The 22,280-nt window shown below is 47.2% G+C and overlaps 1 protein-coding gene across 12 annotated transcripts in view; it reads left to right on the top strand.

Moving 5' to 3' along the window:
• The window catches only part of DRD2 (dopamine receptor D2), a 198,352-nt gene that overhangs the window by 165,003 nt on the left and 11,069 nt on the right, over positions 1–22,280 (top strand). For all 12 annotated transcript variants that reach the window (XM_081281183.1, XM_081281190.1, XM_081281189.1 and 9 more), the window contains one exon: positions 19,957–20,272. In XM_081281183.1, coding sequence (XP_081137309.1) covers positions 19,957–20,272 — 316 coding nt within the window. The remainder of the gene's footprint in view (positions 1–19,956; positions 20,273–22,280) is intronic.

Below are 22,280 nucleotides of genomic sequence, written 5' to 3' on the forward strand. Positions count from 1 at the left end.
ATCCCCATTGCCCACTGAGACTGTGCCTGCCTATTTGTATGCGAGGTGGGTAGGGAGCTGGCTGGCTGGCTGACTCACGTCCTCTGTGAGTGCCGGAAGAAGCAGCACCTTCATTTCTCTTATTTTCTAGGATGTGGTATGGAAGCCTTGAATAATGGTGAAGTTTCTTGTTCTGGTTCTCACAGCTACTTCCATCCACTCATACCAGGCATCCTGTGACATAAGATTGTGCCACAAATAAAAAATTCAGTGGGAAACCAGAGAGAGCAGGTTCAGGAAGGGTGAGGATTTTGTGACTTAAAACAGCTCCACGGAGCCTGAAGAATTGCCAGTACAGCTACAGTAGGGGTGGCTGTGGGCACGACGGAACAGGATATGGCTGCCTGGCACAACGTCTCTTGCTCGCACCCTTCCTTTCTCAGTCTAGGCCTGGGGTATGTGGAGGTTGGAGCAGATGTGGAGCAGGTTGGGAAGGGCTGTGATGTTCTACAGGGTTCGTTCCCCAGTGCCCTGGGGTCTTCTGCTCAGATCTATGTTTGCTCAGCATTTTTACAGCCCTCTTCTTGGCCATGTGCTAACCCTGCTTTTGGGTCAAAGCCACAGATGAGGCCAGTGGCAGCCAGATAGGGACTATATTATGCCAGCCCGTCAGCACGTGGGGCAGCCAGGCAGGCAGACGGGAAGGAAAGGGCAGTTCCTTGCAAACCTCTTGCACTTTAGACACATGGAGACTTCCGCCTCAGTGTGGGTGACCGCGTCATCTTCACTTGCCACAGACACCTGGTACCTAAATGGTGCCATTATGACCGCATACCTTAGTAGGGCTTCTCTCTGTCTGTACACTGCCAGAAGGTCAAGGCTGGTGGGACCTGGCTCTGATAGTGACAGAAGGCACACGGGTGTTAGAGCCAGAGGAGCCTGGGTCTGAACCCCGGTTCTGCCATTTACTGGCTGTGTGGTTATTCAGTTTCTCAGGGAGCTGACAGGCGGGAGGAAGCAGCACCTCATTCCAGGAGTAGCTGTGTCAGTATCATGAATTCCTGCATTAGCACAGCCAAATGCTAAGGGCTTCTTTTCCTTGTACCAACTTACATTCCAAAATGGGTCATCATACTGACTTTGTAGGCTTATTGTGAGGATTAGCAGTAACAGATTAAAATATTACCAAAGAACCTGTCTTGCACTCCTACTACATTGGCAGGGGCCTAAAGCACAGGGGAAATGGGGCTTTGCAACTAGACAAACCCCGGCTTCAGCTCTCCTCCGCCTCTTGCCAGGGGTACCAGGTCTCTGAACCTTTGGCCTCGATCCCTCACCTGTATTAAAAGGGTTAGTAATATTAACGGTTAAAAGTTGTTTTCAGAATTAGAAAAAAAAACAGTATGTAAAATATGTGACACAGCCTCTAGTACATGATTAACAGACAACAAACATGATTAGTGTTTCCATCTTGGTGAATAAGAGTCTGTGTGCTCTAGTACTGGTGGTGGCAGTCCCATGTCTGACCCTAAATGGAGGCAGTAGGGACTGGCCTTCTTAGCAGCAATGACTATAAGAAGCACTTAGATGATGAGGGTCCTGGTAATTTAAGGGTGGGATCCATGAATCTTGGGTTGATGGAGCAGCTCTGTGGGCTGCATCGTATCTATCATCAGAGACTCTGGGAGGGATGAGTGGATAGCTAGAGCTTAAGACCCTCCACTCACTTCACACACATGCAAAGGAGCCCTTGTGTCCCAAAGGGAGCTACTGAAGTCTGGTGGAAAGCCACGAGTGTAGATCAGGCAGAAAGAAAGACTTTCTGTGTTGGGCCACGGGCAACTCACTGGGGCTCACAGACTCAGGCCTAGGCAAAGCTCCAGAGCAGTAGCTAAGGTACCTCTAAGGCCACGCCTCTCCCAGCATCTCTGCAACCAGCACTGGCTGTGGGACAGGACGACATTGTTAGAGTCCTGGTGTAGCCACTAGACAGCTAGGACTGTGGATAAATAGTTGAAGTCTTCTGAAAAAAATGGAGAGTACCTAGATTAGAAGTGTCTGGGCCCAGAAGATAGTCAATGCTTAAAATTACTGGTATTAAAATTACTGGTGCCTGACATACACTTGACATGTGTTTGTTACATTCATGGATGGCTGGGAAAGGAACCTCCTCCCCTTTGCCTAGGAGAAGCCCTACAACCTTGCCCACTTATGGGAGGAGGACATGATGCCTCAGGAAGGCCTGGAGAGTCAAGGACACTGGCCCAGCTCCTTCACACAGGCACCTGGGTATCAGAGGTGCCTCCTAACTGACCATTCCAAGATGCCTATATTTTTTTATTCAAGATAATTTTAGACTTACAAAGAATACAAAATACAAAACAGCTCAGAGCATTCCTGAATATCTTTCAGCCAGCTTCCTCTAATATTAAAATTTACCTAACCATAGCGAAGTTAGGTTTTACGTGCACTGTGCCTTGGTTCCACTACTGCACTTTTCCTGGTCAAGGATCCAATCCAGGTTCCCACATGGCATTTTGCTGTCATATCTCCTTAGTCTTTTCCAGTCTGGGACAGCTTCTCAAGAAGTCTTTCCTGGTGTTTCATGACCTTGGACTTTTGAGGGTCAGGCATTTGCAGAATGTAACACTTGGTTTAAGCATTTGTGATAGAGTGAGCCACACTGAGTTTTGTAGTCTCGCTTTAATACTTGTCCATTTTCTTATGTGTCTCTCCTCCCAGAGCCTTTGCTTCTGTCAAAAATCTGTCCCCTAGACAGAAAGATTCTATGCAGCTCCAAAAGTGTCAGCAAGTTAATGTTTGGTGTGTTGCACTAGCCAGGCTGCCTCCCCTCTGTAAAATGTGGGTTGTCTTTCCCACTGACACTGTCCAGCCATGCTCACAGTCACTCTATCTAAATGGTAACTAAGGACAAGGGGGCTTGCCTCTCTTGTTCAGTGTTGTAGCCTCAGTTCCTCATAACTGCTGCGTAATAGGGGATCAATGGCTTGTGCCACATAAATGAGCGATCACATCATCATTAGCCATCATTTATAGATGGTCCACAAAGTATAAGAAGCAGGCAAGCAGTTTACAAAAGTATAATGCCTGTAAGTTTTTTCAAGGAATAGATAGACCTGTTAGGGACACCAAAATCAGACAGAAAAAGCTAATGTACTGGCCAGATAGTGCAGTGGAAGCCCTCTTATGCTATATGGTTAATTGAACAATTGAAAAAGGTCTTTAAAGAGGGGTTCATTAACAAACAATATTTCACACATTTTATTTTACCTTAGAACACTCATGTACATTCATTTTTCAAATTTTTTGTTTGTATCTCCTGGGTCAATTCTTTGATTGTGGATCCATTGTTTGGAGTTTTGCCTCATCTTATTTGCATAAGTATCCTCATAATGCTTTTCTGCAACTTACAGCTTTGTTTTATTTTTTTTTTAAAGCAAAGACTTAAATTTAAAAAAACACAATATAAGTGTAGGAACTTTGATTTTTTTTAAAAAAGAATTTTTAGTTATCTCATTCCATATAACTAGTCAGGAGTTTTTGGTTTTAGCAATTTTTCTTTTTTATTATTGTTCTTTTAAATCTTTTTTACACTGTGTCTTCAATTAACAAAAATTTTACTTGCAATTTTTCTTTATCAAAACATTTCCCCAATGCATTCCACTTCATTTTCTTGGTACTCATATTTCACTGTTTATGAAATAGCAAACTAATCAAGGCAGTTACAAGAACAACTAGTATGTGCGGGTTTGGGTCAGACCTAACCAGCTAATCAGCAGATGGCTCTCTGGGTGTCTGAGAGGATGAGCAGAGTCGTGAATCCTCCTAAGGAACGTGCCACGTGCCATGGGCATTGGTCAGCACCCTTTCCTGAAGCAATGATTGGACAGTAGTTGTTAATATGATGTGCCAATAACTCAGTTCCCTGGAGAGCTTCTAATGTGTGTGGGATTTCATCTCAGTTTGGTTTTCCTTGCTGAGCCTCCACTACTGTCAGCATGAACTATGAGCTAAACACGAGTAAGATACAAAGCCCTCTCAGGAGGTGTTGTTCTTTGACATGGAAGTTAACAATGCCAGCCACAGCTGGGTCCACTTGCTTCTGCCACTGGCATCCATCCTGGAGAGGAGCAGAATCCTTGGGACCCTGTACTATGTGACAAACCAGCATATTTGTCAGAGTTACAGATAACGAAGAAGGTGGAGTGAGAGGCCAGCCTTCACTCAGGGGCTCAGAGCTGCACAAAGTAAAGATGGCAGCAAAGATAACAGGTAGGCACCCCCACCACCACCCAGGTCACCAGCAGCCCTGCCCATCAAGCTGGTACACACGGCCAGCCCTCAGTTTATCTCTAACCAGGAAGATGCAGTGTTTGTTTCAACCTGCTGTTGTGTACACCCCAGTTGTGGAAGAGATTATCACTTCCTTGGCCACAAATGTAATTAGATGATCAATCATAGACAGTCTGAAGCAAATATAACCTTTAAGGAGAGAATTTTTTATGGTGTTACTTTGAATATCAGCAGGAAGGGAAAGGGATCCTAGGAAGCCAGTGTTTCAGAAACAGCAGGACAGCCCCTCCCAAATCCCCCTAACCCAGGGGAGGGCTGGAGTCTCTGGGCAGGGCTGGGGCACAAGACATCAAGTTTCCTCAGTCCTCCCTAATCCCATGCAAGCTCATCCTCCTCCTGCCACTCCAGGATGGCAAGCACCCAGTGAGAGGGTCCCAGGGACTCATTCACACTTTGCTTTTGTAGTTCAGCAACATAATTATAGCTCAGTTATTCCTGTTACGAAACAAGGGACACAGACTTAAATACTTTCTGGGACCTGGCAATAAACATAAACGAAGTGAAGCCAGTAGGATATAGGGCTATAAGACTTGATGGGGACTGGGGTAAACTTGAGAGCTTGTGTTCCAGCCTGATGGGACTGGATGTGGTTACAGGAGAGGGACTTCTTGGGAAGCCCTGGGGTCTTGCCTCTTTCAAGCTGAGGCAACTGGGGAGAACATGGCAGGTGGGGCATAGAGTTGAGATGCATCTCCTTCCCCTTCCTACATCTTTGGGATGCAGACAGCCCCTTCCTCACATTTGTCCATTTGAACCTTGTGGAAAGAGAGCTGCTCCAGTCCAACCCCAGCTCATATTGCCATGCAAGAGTGCTGACCCAGTGATTCTAAAATTTATGATAGTTTTCTATAAAAGAAGCTAGAGGTCTGTATTATAATGTGAAATCTCCAATTTTAAATATTGGCAATAAATTCCAGTTTTCCCACAATGCCATGTGAACCCAACAAAACGTATTGGTAAGCCAATGTCTATAGGCTACAGGTTTGTAACTTCTGGGTATCAAGAGGATTAGCTAACGGTGGTGAGTCTCTGTAGCCGGGTTGGTCTCTGTGGCCAGTTGGTCGTTAACTATGTAGTAGGCAGCCCTGCACACAGAAGGATTTTACCAGCCTGCCGTTACCAGTCTCCTTTTCCCCATGAAACACGGTGTATTGATTCTGTGTTATGGTCTGCCCAAAGTTGCTACTGCTGGATCTTATGGCATGTGGCTCATTGTAGGACGATTGCAAACTGTTTCTCAGATGCGCAAAGGTTTCAAGTTCTTGGATGGTGACTTTGTGCGTGAGGTGCATGATTCTCAGGCAAAGCCGAGGTGCCTTGGCATTGGAGGGTTATTTGCACAAACTTGGCAGCTTGAACCGATGCCTGCACGGAGCTTCCCCTCCTTCTTGCCACAGCCATCAAAGCTCTCATCAGTCTGTGCCTCGGGGAGCTGTCACAGCCTCATTACTGCTAATTCATCTTCACTTAGTGCATCAAAAGGCTGATTTATAAAATTGGGTGGGCGCACAGGAAGTTTGATTAGCAACATTATGTTGTTTGCCATGACGGGCTCAGAAAACTTAGCTCATCTGTGTCCCAGGAGCTCAAGATAAGACCGAAGTGTTTGTGTTCTGCCTCAGAAATCCTCAGATCAGAAGCCAGAGTGGTAACTCCAGCCTGGAGTGTTCCCGAGGGGCATCTTCTCCATTTCTCTTCCTCCCTGCCACCACCCTAAGTGGGTCTCTGGGTTAGAGTCTGTTGATTTGTACAGTTGTTGATAGAAGCAGGGTCCCTGGTCCCACCCATCGCGTCTGTGGCTGAGGGGCTCTCCTGCCTGGGGATTCCCTTTCATCTTTCCATCTAATGGAGCAGTCCGGGATTTGGATTATTTGCCTCTGCTGTTGTTCCATCATTGCTCACATTAGGCTGCTGAGCAACAAATCCAGAGGTTTAGCCCGTTCCACAAGCTCCTGGGGAAGAATAGGACAGAAAGCCCCTAAAAGAAATGGCTTCAAGAAGCAGCATTCCATAAAGCAACATCCCAGGGGTCATGGCACCGTGACGACCTGAGGGTTGTTCTGGGCGTTGCTCATGATCACATAAACTGGGGCTGATCCCTTCACCAATGTCCAGAGGACACAAAGAGGGCAGAGTGTCAGGCTTGGGAAGCAGCCCTTATAAAGAAAAGGTTAAGAGAAAAGGGTTAAGAAAAGGTTAAAATAAAAAGCCATTCAATGAACGGGCCAGGTGCAGATCGTTTATGTATGCATGTTCCCAAATGCCAGCTGCTGCCCATCTCCGTGGAGGACAGGTCTGAGAGAGGAACACGCACTACAGTGGATGAATTTAGGGTAGACTCAGAGAGACACTTGTGGAGCCTCCAGGATTGTTTTCCTTTAGCTGACTTAAGTTCTTTAAAGATGCAGAGGATGATGATAAAGCTAATGACCAGGGCACTGGCTAACACCTGCCATTTACTGAGCCCTATTCTCTGAGCCAGAAAGAGAGCCCTGTGGCTGAGGGGCACTCCTGTCTGGGGATTCCCTTTCATCTTTCCATCTAATGGAGCAGTCCAGGATTTGGATTATTTGCCCTGCTTGTGTTTTTGCCTGGAACCCTGTGGGATAAAGCAGAGGACCTGTCTAGAGACCTAACTGCAGTCCTGGTTATGGAGGCTACTTAATCTGTGAACTTGGGTGAGTCCTTTCACTTTTCTGTTCTTGATTTTTCAATCTGTTAAATGAAGAGGCTAGATAAGATATTCCTAAGATTTCTTCCAGCAATAAAATATAATATTTTATATTTTTTGACATCATCAACCAAGAGAATGGGGCAATCGGGTGTCTCTTCTTGCCCAAAGACTGTGCTAAGAACCTGCTATATCTCATTTTATGTTCACACGAACCCCATCAGGAAGGTGATCTCATCCTTTTTTAGACCTGTCCTTTTGGACAAGTGCTACTGGTATGCGATCCCACCAGCACCAACAACATTCATTAAGCCCTTATCAAATTTGTACTCTTCTTGGTAGATGCCAGGATAAACACTGGTTAGAGATATGCCTCTCTCAGGGCTTAGAGATGCATCTGAGAGAAAAAGAGACCCAGCATATCAAGAACAAATGAGGACAGCAAGTGAATGGTACCAAGCATATGGCTCCTTAGTGAGAATTTTGGTATGATGATTTGTAGATGGCCAAAGAGGGGTCTAAGCTGGGATGATAATACCATACTACATTTTCTACAGGACTTTGGAGTTTACAAGACATTTTGAAATATACCATTCTTCTACTGCTCTCTGAAATTAGGATGAGAGCTCCTATTATTAATTTATTATTGATTATTAATTAATTAGCCCAACTGAGAATTAGGGAGACAGCTCAGACAAGGGAATGGGATTATCCTTGTGCATGTCAGACATTCCCACAGTTAGACAAACTAATCCAGAGCTGATGATGCCTGCTCCCTTGGAGTATATCAGGCGTTAGCATATTTTCTGCCTGCCCTACCTTCAGGGGCAGAGATGTCTCACAGCTCCTGTGTCCTTAGAATTCACCAGGAGGACTCCAGGAAAGGATCCTTTTGGTCAAAGGTTTAAAGGGAAGAGTGAAGGTACACACCCAGGTCACTTACCAAGTGCTCCAACATCTCAGAGCTTTTAGCTCAAGGATGGTTGGTGGGAATTATGGGGCTTCACAGATGGAGTCTCTGGAGTGTGTGGAAGATGGGGAGGGGTCACAGAGAAACAGAGCACCCCTCATCCCAGGTGTGTTTTTGCCTGGAACCCTCACACAGCCCAGCTCCATCTTTCTGGCATTTGTTGTCGCATCCCTTTTAATGATATGAGTGGCCATTTATGGAGCATCAACTACCTGGCCCCTTCAGTCATTTAAAGTTGTTATTTTCATAGCTTCTCCAGTGAGGAAGAGGTTATTGTTCCCATCTGTAGATAAGAAACTGAGGCCCAGAGCAATTGCACTGTCAAGGTTTCAATTTCTGGGATAGAAGGAAGCTAGTCCTCTATATTCCAGACATCGCTGCTTACAAAATCCTCAAATATTGGGAAATTGGAGGGGGAAGTAGTGGGCTCTGTCTGTGCCCGTAGCCTTTGGTGGGACAGGGCCACTGCTCCCCTGTTCCTTTCTGCACTATGTGCATATTGCCCTCCTCTGTGTGAGGAGCCAGGAGCCCAGGCAGGGTGAGAGAATCAGGCTCAGAGTGCGGGATAGTGGTACAGCCATGCTCCAGGGACTGGAAGAAATAACTGGCCTGAAGGAAGAGCCCAGAGCCTGCCCTGGCACTGGGAGAGGGTAAGCATGACCTCAGCTCTTGCCCAAATGCCTCAGTTCCTCCTGGAATCCAGCATGTCCAGTAGACATGTCTAGCATGTCCAGCTTACTTACCAGAGCAGCCTGCTAGTGTCCTGGAAACCCTAAGCATCTCATGTTTTGGTAAATATCCCAAAATTTGTGTATGTCCTGGACTTCAATTTCTCTTTTGGCAAGCTGTGAGGGTTCCTTTTGGGCCTTGTGGTTATCAAACAATTCTGTGGAGTTAGGCCCCTAGACACACTCATGAAACAAGGGTGTTTGTAATTCATTAAAGTCATCCATCTCTGTAGCACCTTGGACCTGGGGCCTACAAGATCTTTCTCCCTCCTACCCTGGATAGGAAAGAGTTGGGGCTCTGGATGAAGATGGACATGTGTTCTTAACAAAGTCCACTGGTTAAGTACTTGCCCACACTCGCCCTCTCTGTGCCTGCTTCTCTACCTGCATCACGGGGATCATACCTAATTTCACAGGGCTTTTGCATGGTGTAAATGCAATAATAGATGCACAGCACTTGATGCAGTGCTAGATGTAATGAGAGCTTGGTAACTGTTATATTTATCATTTAAGTGGCTGTTATACCCCACCTCCTGTCCCTACTGGCTGAGCCACTGTCTTGTATTGAAGGAGGACATGACCCATTAGGCCAAGACTGACCTATCTTTGAGGAGGGGTCCCAGGCCATAGAGAGTGCTGCCAGGGCTCCTTTTATCCGGGGGATCCCTCTGTACTGGACAGGGTCAACAGAATGACTTCTGTCAGGCCAGATTGTAAGGAAAGGAAGACTGCTTTTATAACAAGGGAATGGCTTGCAAAGATGGCTTGAAGACTGGCTTGTACCCATCCTTTTGTTGGGAGGCAGTGGGGTGATGGCTAAGAGCAGGTTTGCTTTTTTTTTTTTAAACTTTGTTATAGAAAAGTTCAAACACAGGCAAAAGTAGAAAGAACAGTATTATGAACCTCAGTGCATATATCACCTAGTTCCAGTCACAATTTATGGCCAATTTTTTTCATCTGTATCCCCTCCCCCATATTATTTTCAAATAAACCCCAGAGAACATATAATTTCATCATTTGTAAACATTTCATCTTTGAAAGATAAGGAAAAATTTAACCAGAATGCTCCTGCCACACCTAGAAGTTGTTATTAGTAGTTCCTAATATCAAAAACCTCCTGTTCGGATTCTTAATTGTCTAAGAAATGTCACCAATTTTTAACAGCTGGTTTCTTTGAATCAAGATCCAAATAAGGCTCACACATTGCAATTGGTTAACCGAACCAGCCCTGAAGCTCTTTTTATTCTAGAGGGGCCCCTCCATCTCTTTTTTGTTTCCTTGTAATTTATTTTTGGAAGAAAGCAGACCACTGGTTCTGCAGCCTTTTCTACAATCTGCATTTTTCTGATTGCATTCCTATGGTGAAGTGTCATTATCAGTTTGTCTTGGAGATGTCCCAACACCAAATTGGCATTTGCATGGGAGTCATGAAGTTCAATCTCACTGGCCCCCTGTCTTCCACTGCAGGAGGGGCTTCTTTCTCCTTTGTCAACTGGGAAAGGAGTGTCCCTGCCCCCCACCTGCTGGAGGTAAAGAATGGGAGACCTGGGGCTGGAGTCTTCCTGAGGGTCCTCAACTGCGTGTCAGGGATGATGCCATTATGTGGACTGGACCCCATCTCTGTGTATGAACAGGAATGTCTTTTCATTAAAGCAGAGCAATTTTCTGCCAAATAGCCAGGATTGTTTTCCCTCCTTCTAGAGCAATAAGGTTCAGGATTTGTCTCCCTCTTGACTTTCAAGAGCTTGTTTTCTCAATTCTTTCCTGAAATTAAAGTAAAGGTCAAGGAGGCTGGTCTGAGACCCAGCTCTCCTTCTCCCCCTGGCTCCTGCCAGTGACAGATCAGCAGCTAAGTGAGCTGCTACCTCCGTTGGCTCTGGTGACCTGCTTCGCCCCCAGGGTAAACCAAGCTCACCTTCCCAGTTCCTTTTTTTTTTGGGGGGGGGGGTTGGAATTGAGGAGGGAGAGAAAGGGATAGAGAAGAAAAAAGAAAACAGTGCAGTCTGTGGGCTCCGTTCTGAATTTAGATCCTCTGAGCAATTTCTAGAGGCTTCATTCTCCCCACCTTGTTCCCTTTCCCAGGGAGGAGGCCCCGGGCCCCACCCCCTCCACCTGCTTCCCACCCGTGGTTTTCTGCTGTGCACGTGAGCGGCCCCAGCAATCGGCCCCTTCCCTCGCAGTGTTGGTGCGCTGAGGATTTTTAATCAAAAGGCAGCGCACGCAGAGAACAGCACCCCGCTTAGCATCACTGGAGCCATTCTCCCCATCCCTCCCCACACTGAGTCACTCCAGCTAACAGTTAATTAATGTGTGACACTTTGACAGTTTGTGAGGAGACATTTTTACGGAGCCATCAAAATCCACAGGGATGGGGCTGTCAGACACCCCTTCTTGCATCTACTGTGTCTCCAGACCCTGCCTTACCCCACTGCAGACCCCAGAGGCCTGCAACCAGACGAGGCCGAGAAGCCCTGATATCTGCCACTGTCCAGGCCTCTCTGGGTGCTCCACCGTAGAGCACCTGGAAAGACCAGTGACATCTGGTCACCTTGCAAGAAGCACATGAACAGAGGGTATCAGGGATGAGAGCCCCAGTGGCAGGGAGGACCCAGACATACTCAGCCCTTCTCTCTCCTGCTCCTAGTGGATTCTTACGCACAGGCCCTAGCTGGGCGAGGAACTGTGTGTGCTCTAGCCTCTCCCTGGGGCCCCCACTCCTTGACACTCTGCAGATGAGCTGTGCCTCAGCATCACTGGTATTGTCACTGTGAATGCTTCAGAGTTACTAGTTGGTGCTGATGTGAGAAGACAGCTACTGGGCCACCTTGGCTGCTGCAACTTCATTCTCACAACAAAGTGCCCAACTCTGGGCCCTTGAAGCCTCCCAGCAGCCCAGAAGCCACCCCCACCAGTCTGTGCTCCACTTTCCACAGAATGCATGTGGATCTGTGATATATCCCCACCTCCCACCTTCCCCCACTCAACTTCACATCCATGCCTTCTCTTTTCCTTTCAATGCTGTATAACTCTGAGTGCTGTCATGAAAGCCCTCCTGGAAAACACCTGGATGGACCCACACCAGCTGGGTATTCGATCCCAGCCTCCATTGTGACAGGACCCAGAAAGCCAAGGGGAGATCTCAGAGGAGGTTCCTGGCCCACCTTGAGAAGAATCAAGTAGGAGAAATGACTTCAGGATAGAAAAAGACCCAGGGCTTGACTTATACTGGGTTGAGTGTAAGCCTTGAGTGAGATTCTAGCTCCAACATTGTCTTGCCAACATTTATCCAGCACCTGCTATTGCCACGTACTGTGCCTGGAGGAGAGAGGACCATAAAAGACTAGGAAAATGTGATTCTTACACTGGGGTAGTTCACGGTTTGGCAAGAAACACAGACACTAAACAAATAATTAGACAAATAATGACTTAATTACACCTGTGATAGGTGTCACCCAGGAGCACACGTGTTCTGAAAGCATTAGGAAGGCTTCCTTGGGGAAAAAGCTGGGAAAACAGTCCTGAAGGTGAAGAGAGGGAGGAGAGGAGGAGGAGGAGAGAGAAAGCCCATCAGGATGATGGGATCTGGGGCCCAAGGGGCTAGTAAGTTGGGATGCTGTAACCTAAAGGTGAGAAGGTAGCTGCATGTATTGGTAGGAATAGGAAGTTGGGTAAGTGTCCACAATGGCTTTTCTTTTTGCTGTGAGGTGGGAGACAAGGCCAGATGCTGCCAGGAAGAGTTTAATTTCAGGGTGCACGGGGAGAGACTGAGCAGGTGACTGATCTGCCAAGCTCAGGTTGAGCTGCTGAAGACCCCCAAGATGGTACCCACTTTCCTGGCTCTGGTTGTGCAGACCCAGCCAGAAAGCAAGTGATCAAGAGCTGTCTAGATTGCCTCACACTTTCTGGGGAAACCTTGATAATGTCCTCCACAGATGATGTGTCTGAGCTCTGCTGCTGAGCTGCTGCAGCGCCTTGCCCTACTCCCTGCTGCCTCTGCAGAATTCCAGGATGGACTCATCATCCCTGGAGGGAGCACACTAGCGGGAGGCATTAGTCTGTGACCTCTTGCAGAAGGCTCAGCCACCCCAGTGTTAGGCCAGAACACAGGCGGGGTTTCCCCACTAGCCTAGGTCACTAAAGTGGTGCAGACCTCCTCATCCATGACAGTGTTAAGGCTGCAGGTGGGGAGAGAATCCAGGAACCCAGGAGAAGGAGCACCTGGGTCATTCTCCTTTCCATTATTGTCACAAGATGATCAACTTAAAGAGGAAACATTCCTGAAACATTCATTCAGGAAACCATGAATGTTTGGCCCATTGTTTTGGGGCCTGCGGGGAGGCAGCACATTCTGTTAGGGACACATGGTAGAGGAAGCTGCTCACCGCGGGGCATCCAGGAAGCAAGGAGAGGAAAAGGAAGGACCAGGGTCCCAACATTCCCTTCAGGGGCATACTCTAATGGCCCGAGACTGCCTACTAGGACCCACCTCTTAAAGGTTCCACCACCTCTCAATTGCACCAGGCTGGGGACCAAGCCTTTAACATATGGGCCTTTGGGGAACATTCCAGATCCAAACCATACCACAGTCCCCAGTTGGTAAGAAGCCATCAGCTCTTCTTCCCTCAAAAGTGTCTGCTGACACCTGGACCAGACCTACAGCCTCACTACCCAGCCACCTTGTGCACTTGGGCCCTGGATTCTGGGGAAGATGTTTGGGGGTAAGGAGGTGAGCCTTGGAGGCTGACAGCATCCACTTTCCCATCCCCATTTCCTCCATCCCAACATTCTACTCTGTCCCACCCACTTAGCCCAGAGGATAGACATTCAGTGATGGTGCCCTTCTCTCTATCCATTCCAGCTTCCCAAGGTCTAGTACCAAAAGGCCTCTGTGGTGGGTGCCTGTCCTATGGCTCTAGGAATGAAGTCTGTCTCTTGTGCCCACTGCTGAGGTACCTTCAGGGCCAAATTATGCAAGGGCATTATTCTGTGACTCTTTTCCTTTTCTCGTAGGAGCAGGAATGGGGGTGCCTTCCCCCTTCCATCTTCTGTTTCACCCTGCCTTCCTGGAATTGCAAGATATTCTGGGGGAAAGGTTCATCCCTAAGTCACAGCCAGGTCCTTTGCCTGGGGAGGAAGTGGTACTGGCCTGGGTTGCAGGAGCTCTGGAGAGAAGCCCCTTACCTATTCCCAATTCTCATCCAGTCCAAATCACTCCAACAAGCTGCTTTTGAGATGCAAATGTAAAATGCTGTTCCCCCTCTACCTTTTCATTGAAATGCTTCAAGTCTCAGAAAAGAAGAAAAAAAAATGATGTGTTTAAGACAGCAATGTCTCACCCGCCATGGAGCCTGATAAGGGATTGTTACATTTTAATTAGACAATTAGATTCCTTCAAGTGCCAAACTTTCAGAGGAGGCAGCAGTAAGACTGAGGCTGAGATTGAAGCCCAGGAAACAGGTTTCTTAGCTTTCTGCCACTGCACCACAGCCTCCTCAGCCCCCACCTCTTTGGCCCTGTGCCCCAAGTGGAATAGAAACCAAAGAGAAAAATAGAGGGACAGACTGGTAGGTGGACAGAGAAAGGGACAGAGAGTAGACTCCTGTCCTCCGTGGATCAGCCAGCTTTCTCTGGGTACCAAGCTGCCCCAGCAGATTGACCCTTTTGACCCCACCCCACCAGTCCAGGGGCTGAGTGATCATACCCCTCAAGATCTTTCTGAGAGAAGACCTCAGGTTTGGAGTTAACCTTGAACTGTAGAGCCTTAAAGCAGCTGTTTTTCTTTCAACATACTCAGGAGAAGCTGTTTCTCTTTACAGCTGGGCTGTCTCTGCTTGGCCCTGGGGTGTGACTAGGAGAGTGGCCTCCTCCACCCTTCCCTGCCACAACCTCTACTCCAGGAAGGCCTGCCTGCTTCTCTCCCCTCCTGTGTTCCCAGTGCAGGGCAATGGCTAGTGTTGCAAGGGACCTGCCTGGGGCTGCCTGAGGGGCCAGCTCCGTTCCATGTCCCTCAGCACTTCTATGATAGAGAGCTAGCTAAATTTCCAATGAGGGCACATGTAGAAAATGGGAACATTTGTAAGGCACATTGGGAAAATGGCCAAAGCTATTGAGGATAAAAATATCCAGCCCCACATTATCCTTGGCTTGATATTTCCATACACCTGAACTCATGCCAGACATCTTGTGAGGAAGCTCTACTGCTAAAGAGAGCCACTCTTAAATTAGGCTGGAGCTAGGCTGGATATTAGTGGGGACTTGATGGGGAGGGATACTGAGCACCAAAAAGGATAATTCTGGAAGCTCTTTAGTAGATATTTGCCTTTCTGAACTAGGACAGAACAGTGAATATTGGAGACAGATGAGGGGGAAGATGATTACCGGTACTTTGATGACCTGAGTCTAGCAGGCCACCCACACAAATGGCTTTCCCCTTCTTCCTAGCTTCTACCAGAGCAGCAGAGAAGGAAAACCTAGGAGGACCCAGAGCACTCAGGGGATACTGTCTGCAGGCAGCTGCCTGGTGGGGTTGGGGTGGGGGAAGCTGTAATTGCCACCCTTGGCTACAGAGGGAGATGAAGAGGGTACCTTGGTAGGAGGTAGCCACACCTTGAGTGGGACCTGACTTCTACATGGTTAGATCATCCAGCCCTCTCCCAGGAGACATGGCCAAGTAGCTACACCTGAAAGAGCTAAGAAATTATGGTGATGTGCATGTATTTGGTGGTTATTAAATGCTTGTTTATTGGGAACTATGATTTGGAGCTTTTTTTAAGCTTTTATGCACGAGGCAGGAGCCACCTATGAGGAAGATGGAGGGGCATTTGGAGGGTGGTGAGTAAGTTTATTGTATTTTTGAAACCCTAAATCAAACTGCTTGTTCTGAAAACAGATTTTTAAAAATATGTGATCTTATTTATCTAAAAAAACCCTTTATGACTGGAAGAATAATTCATCTTGGGTTATGCATTCAGGTGATCTTTCTAAAAACGAATAAAAAAGGGGCTAGGGTTGTATGTAGCTCAATGGTAGGTAGAACACTTTTCTAGCATGTGTGAAGCACTGGGTCTGATTCTCAGCACTGCATATAAATAAACAAAATAAAAATCCATGTACAACTAAAAAATATATTAAAAAAATAAAAAGAACAAAAAATTTGGACTGTCTTGAAAAATACAGAGTACCAGGTACTGTGTGGCTTGGCAGTTCCCCTACACAAGTCCCAGAGTAGACATTGAACTCACTTGGCTTTGGAATTGGGACAAGGCCAGAATACCTGGAATGGCCCTAGGCAGCCTCAGGAAGAAGCTCCCCTCCATCCCACCCATAGGTATAAGCTCTGGCCAGAACGGAGAAGCTTGAGGGGTAGGGCAAGGACCTAGGTGGGGGGTTGAGGTCCTCCAGGTGCCCATGGACTAAACAAAACTACAGCTTGCTCCTCTTTGTACCTTCTCACAGGATTCCCCTTGGAGCCCAACAATGCATGTACCCCAGAGGCAGAAAGAAAAGAGGAAGGAATGGGGGGGGCGGGGGGTTAGGTGGAGCCTGGAGCTAGTAGAAGTTTCTCAGGCTGGCAGAGAAATGCCGGGAAAGCATGCTTTTTTATCTGTTCTAGGATGCACAGCCCCCTGCCCATTTCAAGACCTCTGAAATCAGAGTGCATTTTGTGACCAGTGACATCTTAGAGTGGTCTTGGAGTTTGATGGCATTCTTTTTCTTTCCTCATGGTACAAAAACAATGATTCATCTCGCATTCCATTTTCTGTTTGAGCTATGAAATGTGGTGAGGAGCGTCACAGTCACTGGCTCCAGTGGGTGGCCTGGTACTGCTGGATCCTTCAGGCTAGCTGCCATCTCATTCTGAGGGGTGATTAGGTGTTTCCTGCAGCAAGGGCTCAGGGACAGGCTTTTCTGCCTCTTGGAATCCTTTTCCCTTCACATGGTCTTTCTTCTGTGTGCACATCCTGGCATCTTTTTTGTGTCCAAATTTCATTTTCTTAAAGGATGCAAATCACACTGGCTTAGGGCTGATCCTCAAGACCTTGTTTGAACTTAATTTCCTCCTTAAAGTCTGTGTCTACAAACATAGTCACATTCTTGGATGCTGGGATTGAGGGCTTTAACATAGGAGTCTGTGAGTGAGAGAGTGAGGAGCACAGTTCATCCCACAACAGGACTCAACAGTCAACTCTCGTCGTGCCTTGGGCTGCCTTTCTCTGTAGCACTTGTGTATCTTGTGGCCTATGTTAGCAGGAACATTTCCAGTCTAGAGGGGTTTCTTCCCAATTACATTAATAGAATCTTTGATTCAGTTCAGCAGACATCTGTTGAACATTTACTGCCTATAAACTCACAGAGGAAGGAATCAGCAAGATTGGGCACTTCCAGATTTGTTTATTCCTTGAGGAAGATGTGGCATGAGCAACACAGGGTACAACTCAGTGACAAGGCAGACCCAGACTGGGGTGTGTTCCAGGTCAGAATAGTGCTTTGGGATCCCAGAGGAGGGTGTAGATGGTCTCTACAGGAGGATGTGGGTGGATTCCAGAGCAGAAGGATTCTGAGCCAGGCTTGCTTGGAAGGATGGATAGGGGCTGAGTAGAGTTTTCTAGATTCTTTCCTCATTTGTAAAGTGAGAATAATCATTAAAAGCCTCACAGAGTTGTTTTGAGGATAAATGAGATGGTATATATCCAAAATAACTTGGCAAACTCTCAAACCCTTTACAAGTATATGGTATTATCATCTTAGGCAGGCTCAGCATTGTGCTACAGGAACAGACGTCTGGTTGGGTGCGAGAAGGGTGGGAGTGGGAGAGGCAGGGAGCTGAGAAGCCTGGCAGATACCACTGGCCAGACCAGGAGTGGGACTGAGAAGGGGGAGAGGAACAGGGTAGGATGTTCAGAAATGGGGGTGGGTGTGAGTGCGCCTCACGTGTCTCCAGTCCCCTGACAGCGCTCGGCACAGTGCTTTATGCCTATGGTGTTCAATAGATGCTGATTGAATAAATGAATGTCAGAAGCAGCTCTGGCTGCCTGATCGATATGTACACACAGGTCTCCTGCTGTGTGTTCCAAATAGGAAGAAGGACCAGTTGGCTTTGCTGAATATCATCAATATGACACAATGCTTCACTGCCTGAGCAATGGAAAAATTTCTGGCATTCCATGTCACCACACTTAGAATCAGGCATCTTGCTTTAGGTATTCTAAAGAATTGAGGTGTTCTATCCCAATGGCGGTGCTAGAGAGGATACCATCCATACTCCTCCACTTGCTGGCAGAGTGGATATGCCAGACAAGGATGAGCAAGCAGCGGGGGACAGAGCCTTCTCCAAAGCTCCTTCTGACCCACTGTAGTGAGTGTGTCCCACTTCGATTTGGATGTGGTACTATGTTCATCCAGAAAGGCATAAACTGGTGGTTTTCATGTCCATTTGAGCAGCAAACACCTGGAAGTTATGGTGTTTTGTGCAGAATGCTTTGCAATGCTGATAAATTTAACTCCACTGTATGAAGTAGGAACACTTTTGTTAGCAGGAAAACTGTATTATATGTGCATTATGTTTCAATCACAACCAAAACATAGGCTGTCAAGTTTATGGATGCCTGATGCCTCCCAAGTTTGCTCCTGAGCCCCTCTGCTCCATTTCTCCCATGAGTACACCACCTACAGGATAACAGAGTCCAAGGCAGAAATCCCAGATTGATCCTCAACTCCTTCTCTCCTTGCTCATCCTCTTTCCCTTTCCCACCCACATCTATCCAGTGACCCAGTTCCATGAGATTGACTTCTAAGTGGCTCCTGATTCTGAATACATTTCTCCATCTTCATTCCTACTCCCTTAATTCAATGACCACTGTCTCCTATCTGAAGTGAGGTGAGCCACCTCACTCCACTCTCTGCCCTCCTGCACACCACAGCAGCCATTGGTGTTGCTAGAACACCAATCAAATCAGGTGGCTTCTCTGTACCAAACCCTTCAGGGGTCCCCAAATGACAAGACCCAATGTGGCTTATGAATGTCCCTCCAATTTAATTGTCCCCAACACCACTGTCATGCCTTACATTTTTAGCCAGTTATTTACCGTTGGGATCCTGTTGTGTTCTTCCTGGCTGGAACATCTCCCCACTCAGGTGCGTCAACTCCTCCTCCTCCTCCTCCCTCCTCCTCCTCTTCCATCTCAGATGACACCTGCTTCTAGAAGTCTTTTCCCCCTGGGATGAGATTACTGTTCCTCAGGGCTGTCATTGGATGTTTCCTACCAAATGTCATCATTTCTTAATGGATTCCTGCAGCATCCTCTCCCAGGCATTCTGTTCCTATTGCTTCTGCCCTGGGCTGCTTCCATCCATCCTCTCCTCTGCCTTCAGAATTCTCCCTCTGCCAGGCAGATCTGATCATGTGGTTCCTGCTGCCTTTCAAATCAAGTCAAACTCCTGGCCTGACTATTAAGGCCCTCTGTGATCCCACCTATGCAACCTGCCCGGAGTCACGTCATGCTAATACCCTCTAGGCTTCAAATATCCAATCTCTTTCAAGTCCTCCACCCTGTCTATCTATTTGCTTTGCATATGCTGCTTCTTATGTCTTGACCCTTCCCTAACCCCACCTCTTTACCTAATTCCTAGGCACCCCTCAGGTGTCTGTTGAATGTATCACTGCCAACTGAAAGCCTTCTTTGTATATCTGCACTTGGTTATGCATTGCTCTCTGCCCTGTTTCCTAGTCCCTTCCACCCATAGATTTAATTGATTGGTCAATTGACCACTGTTTCCTCTAGAAAATGAGCTGCAGAACCATGCATATTTTGTTCCTGCCTGTGCTTTCTGGCACCATATAGAATAATGCTTAATAAATTTGTAGGATCAAGAAGGAATGAATGCCTGTTTCTTTTCTGACACTAGAAGTTGGGACTCCTAGCTAACTTACCTTAAAGTGTGTTTTGCATGGATGATGCTTATAAGGAGTTGAATAAAATGAAAGAATGATCTGCTCATTTTAAGTTCATTTATATTCTTATATTGAAAAAAAAAGAGTATACTTTCCCATTTCTTCCACCATCTGCTAGCAGAAGAATGGCAGCAGGCCCAGATACTATAAGAAGATTGTTGGATGTGAAAGTTAAACTCCTGATGTTTTACCCATGGGGGTTGTTTCCCCCTGGAGCCCTCTGGGAGGCAGCATGCCTCCAATGCTATCCTGCTCACTCCCTGTGTCCATTTTTCCTGGCCAGAGCCTTGCCACCCAGTGGCTCCGCTGCCCCCATGGATCCACTGAATCTGTCCTGGTACGATGATGACCTGGAGAGGCAGAACTGGAGCCGGCCCTTCAATGGGTCTGAAGGAAAGGCGGACAGGCCCCACTACAACTACTATGCCATGCTGCTCACCCTGCTCATCTTCGTCATCGTCTTCGGGAATGTGCTGGTGTGCATGGCCGTGTCCCGGGAGAAAGCACTGCAGACCACCACGAACTACCTGATCGTCAGCCTCGCTGTGGCCGACCTCCTTGTCGCCACACTGGTCATGCCCTGGGTTGTCTACCTGGAGGTAGGTCTGGGTCCCAGCATTGCTCTAGTACCTGCTCCAAGATAGCCCCAGTTTTCCCACTGGTTTCACCAACCCGTTGCCTCTTCCTCCACTCTGGGCTGTTTTTCTCTTTATGAAGTGGGTACTTTGTCTCCTTAATAATCACCATTAGCATTTAGAGAGTGTTACTAAGTGCTGGGCCTCATATTAAGTACTTTATGCACATCATTTTCTTACGTAATTCTCACAGCAGCTCTGAGAGGCTTGCATCACCACTTTGCAGATAATGGTCATAATGATGATCAGAGAAGATGGTAATTTCTCCAGCATCACACAGCTGGTCTCCCTAAGCTAAAACTGTCTCCCTAAAGTTGGTTCATTAGGCCATACTGGAAATAGAAGTAACTGGTGAGGATCCCCAAGGAGGGAACATGTTCCTGTTCCCAGGCTTTATCCCTCTTTCCCCATGTCAGAAGTGGGGCTGCTGCTCTAAGCTCTCAGTATCCCCTCTCCTTTCCAGTTTATCTGGCACCATGTCCAGGACCTCCAGGTAGAGGCTACTGTAAACTGTGCTGCACCCACTTTCTTTAAGACGAAATGTGTCACCCATGTGTCACCCAGGACAGAACCTAGCTCTGTGCCTTGAAATGGGGAATAGGTGGCCTCTGCTGTGGCCCACTGTGTCAGGTGTGTTGCAGATGCTAATCAGCAAATACTTGACGCTGCTCTCCTCACTTTACAGAATAGAGAATGGAGATTTGAGAAGCTGTCTGACTTTACCCAGGCCCTGCAGACAAGGGAATCAGATTCATCTCCTAGCAGGGTCTGAGGTCTGGGACTGCATTTCCTGCCCGGGGCTTTGCCCTGAGGAGCTCTTGCTTTGTTCCTAGGCTTGATCCATTCCTGATTCCTTCCACGGAGGGGTCCCAGACCTCAGGCCATCAGAGAGGAATAAAGGGGAAAATGGGAGAACCAACTTCTGTTTCCCTATCTAAAGGATGGGGACGATAATGATACTACTTGTAGGATTGTTTGAGAATCAGATAAGCCTCTGTTTCTACTTACCAAACTCTGCAGGTGGAAACAGGTCTATACACAGGGTGTATTGGGGTTCCTAGAATCTAAGTTCTTCAAGCAGATGTTTTAATCATAGTTACTCACCATTATTTTAGAAGTGAAGCTGAGTGTTTGAGGGGGCAGAAGGGTATTCTCACGAGGCTGTACTCAAACTCTTCCCATTAAAGCAAGAACTGGGCAGCGAGCTCTGCTTAAAGGACTTAGGCTTATATATATATTGTCCCTAGAGAATATACCAACTGGAGTCTCACCCAAATTCTGTCAAGGTGCTCTTTTAACCACATAGTTTACCCTCTCCCAAAGCCACTCCTCTTGTCCAGAATTTACCATCCTGTTGTATTTCTAGTAATTTTAAAAGTGTCCAATCTCCTGCCACACCAGAGCCTGTCTCAGGACTATTCTGCTCAGTATGCGGAAAGTGTGCTGGTTTTGGAATGAAAGAACCCACTTCAAATCTGAATTCATTTTCTACCTGGGTAGTGGTGGGAGAAGTCCCTGAGAGGAGGCAGCCAGGAACCACTCACCTGTGCATACCTCCAGTAAGGCCTCAGAACCCTTTGGGGTGAGGCTTACTGTGTGCATTTTCCAGAAGAGAAGAGATTGAAAAGATGAGCAAAGGTCTCAGAGTTATTTATTCACTCAGTCAATAGTGATGGAGCACTTTGTCCTACCCACCCTTAGTGCTGAAGTCTGAGGTATTGTCCTGCCGTGAAAGAAGAAGCCCGTGGGGCCAGTACAGTGCTGTCACCACAGAAGATGGGGGTCCATGGGGGACACACGCCCCATCAGAGGTGTTGGCTTGCAGGAAGAAGGAATGCTTCAGGAAGAAGTATTCAGGGGAGAGAGAAGGACAGAGCCACACAGCCTGGATGTTTTGAGAGAGGCAGCCACGGCTCTTGTCTTCAAGCTTTACTGCCTTTGTTCCATAAATGTGAACATGCTGTGTCTGAAA

The sequence above is a fragment of the Spermophilus citellus genome (genome assembly GCF_964194105.1).
Source record: "Spermophilus citellus genome assembly, chromosome: 2".
NCBI lineage: Eukaryota > Metazoa > Chordata > Mammalia > Rodentia > Sciuridae > Spermophilus > Spermophilus citellus.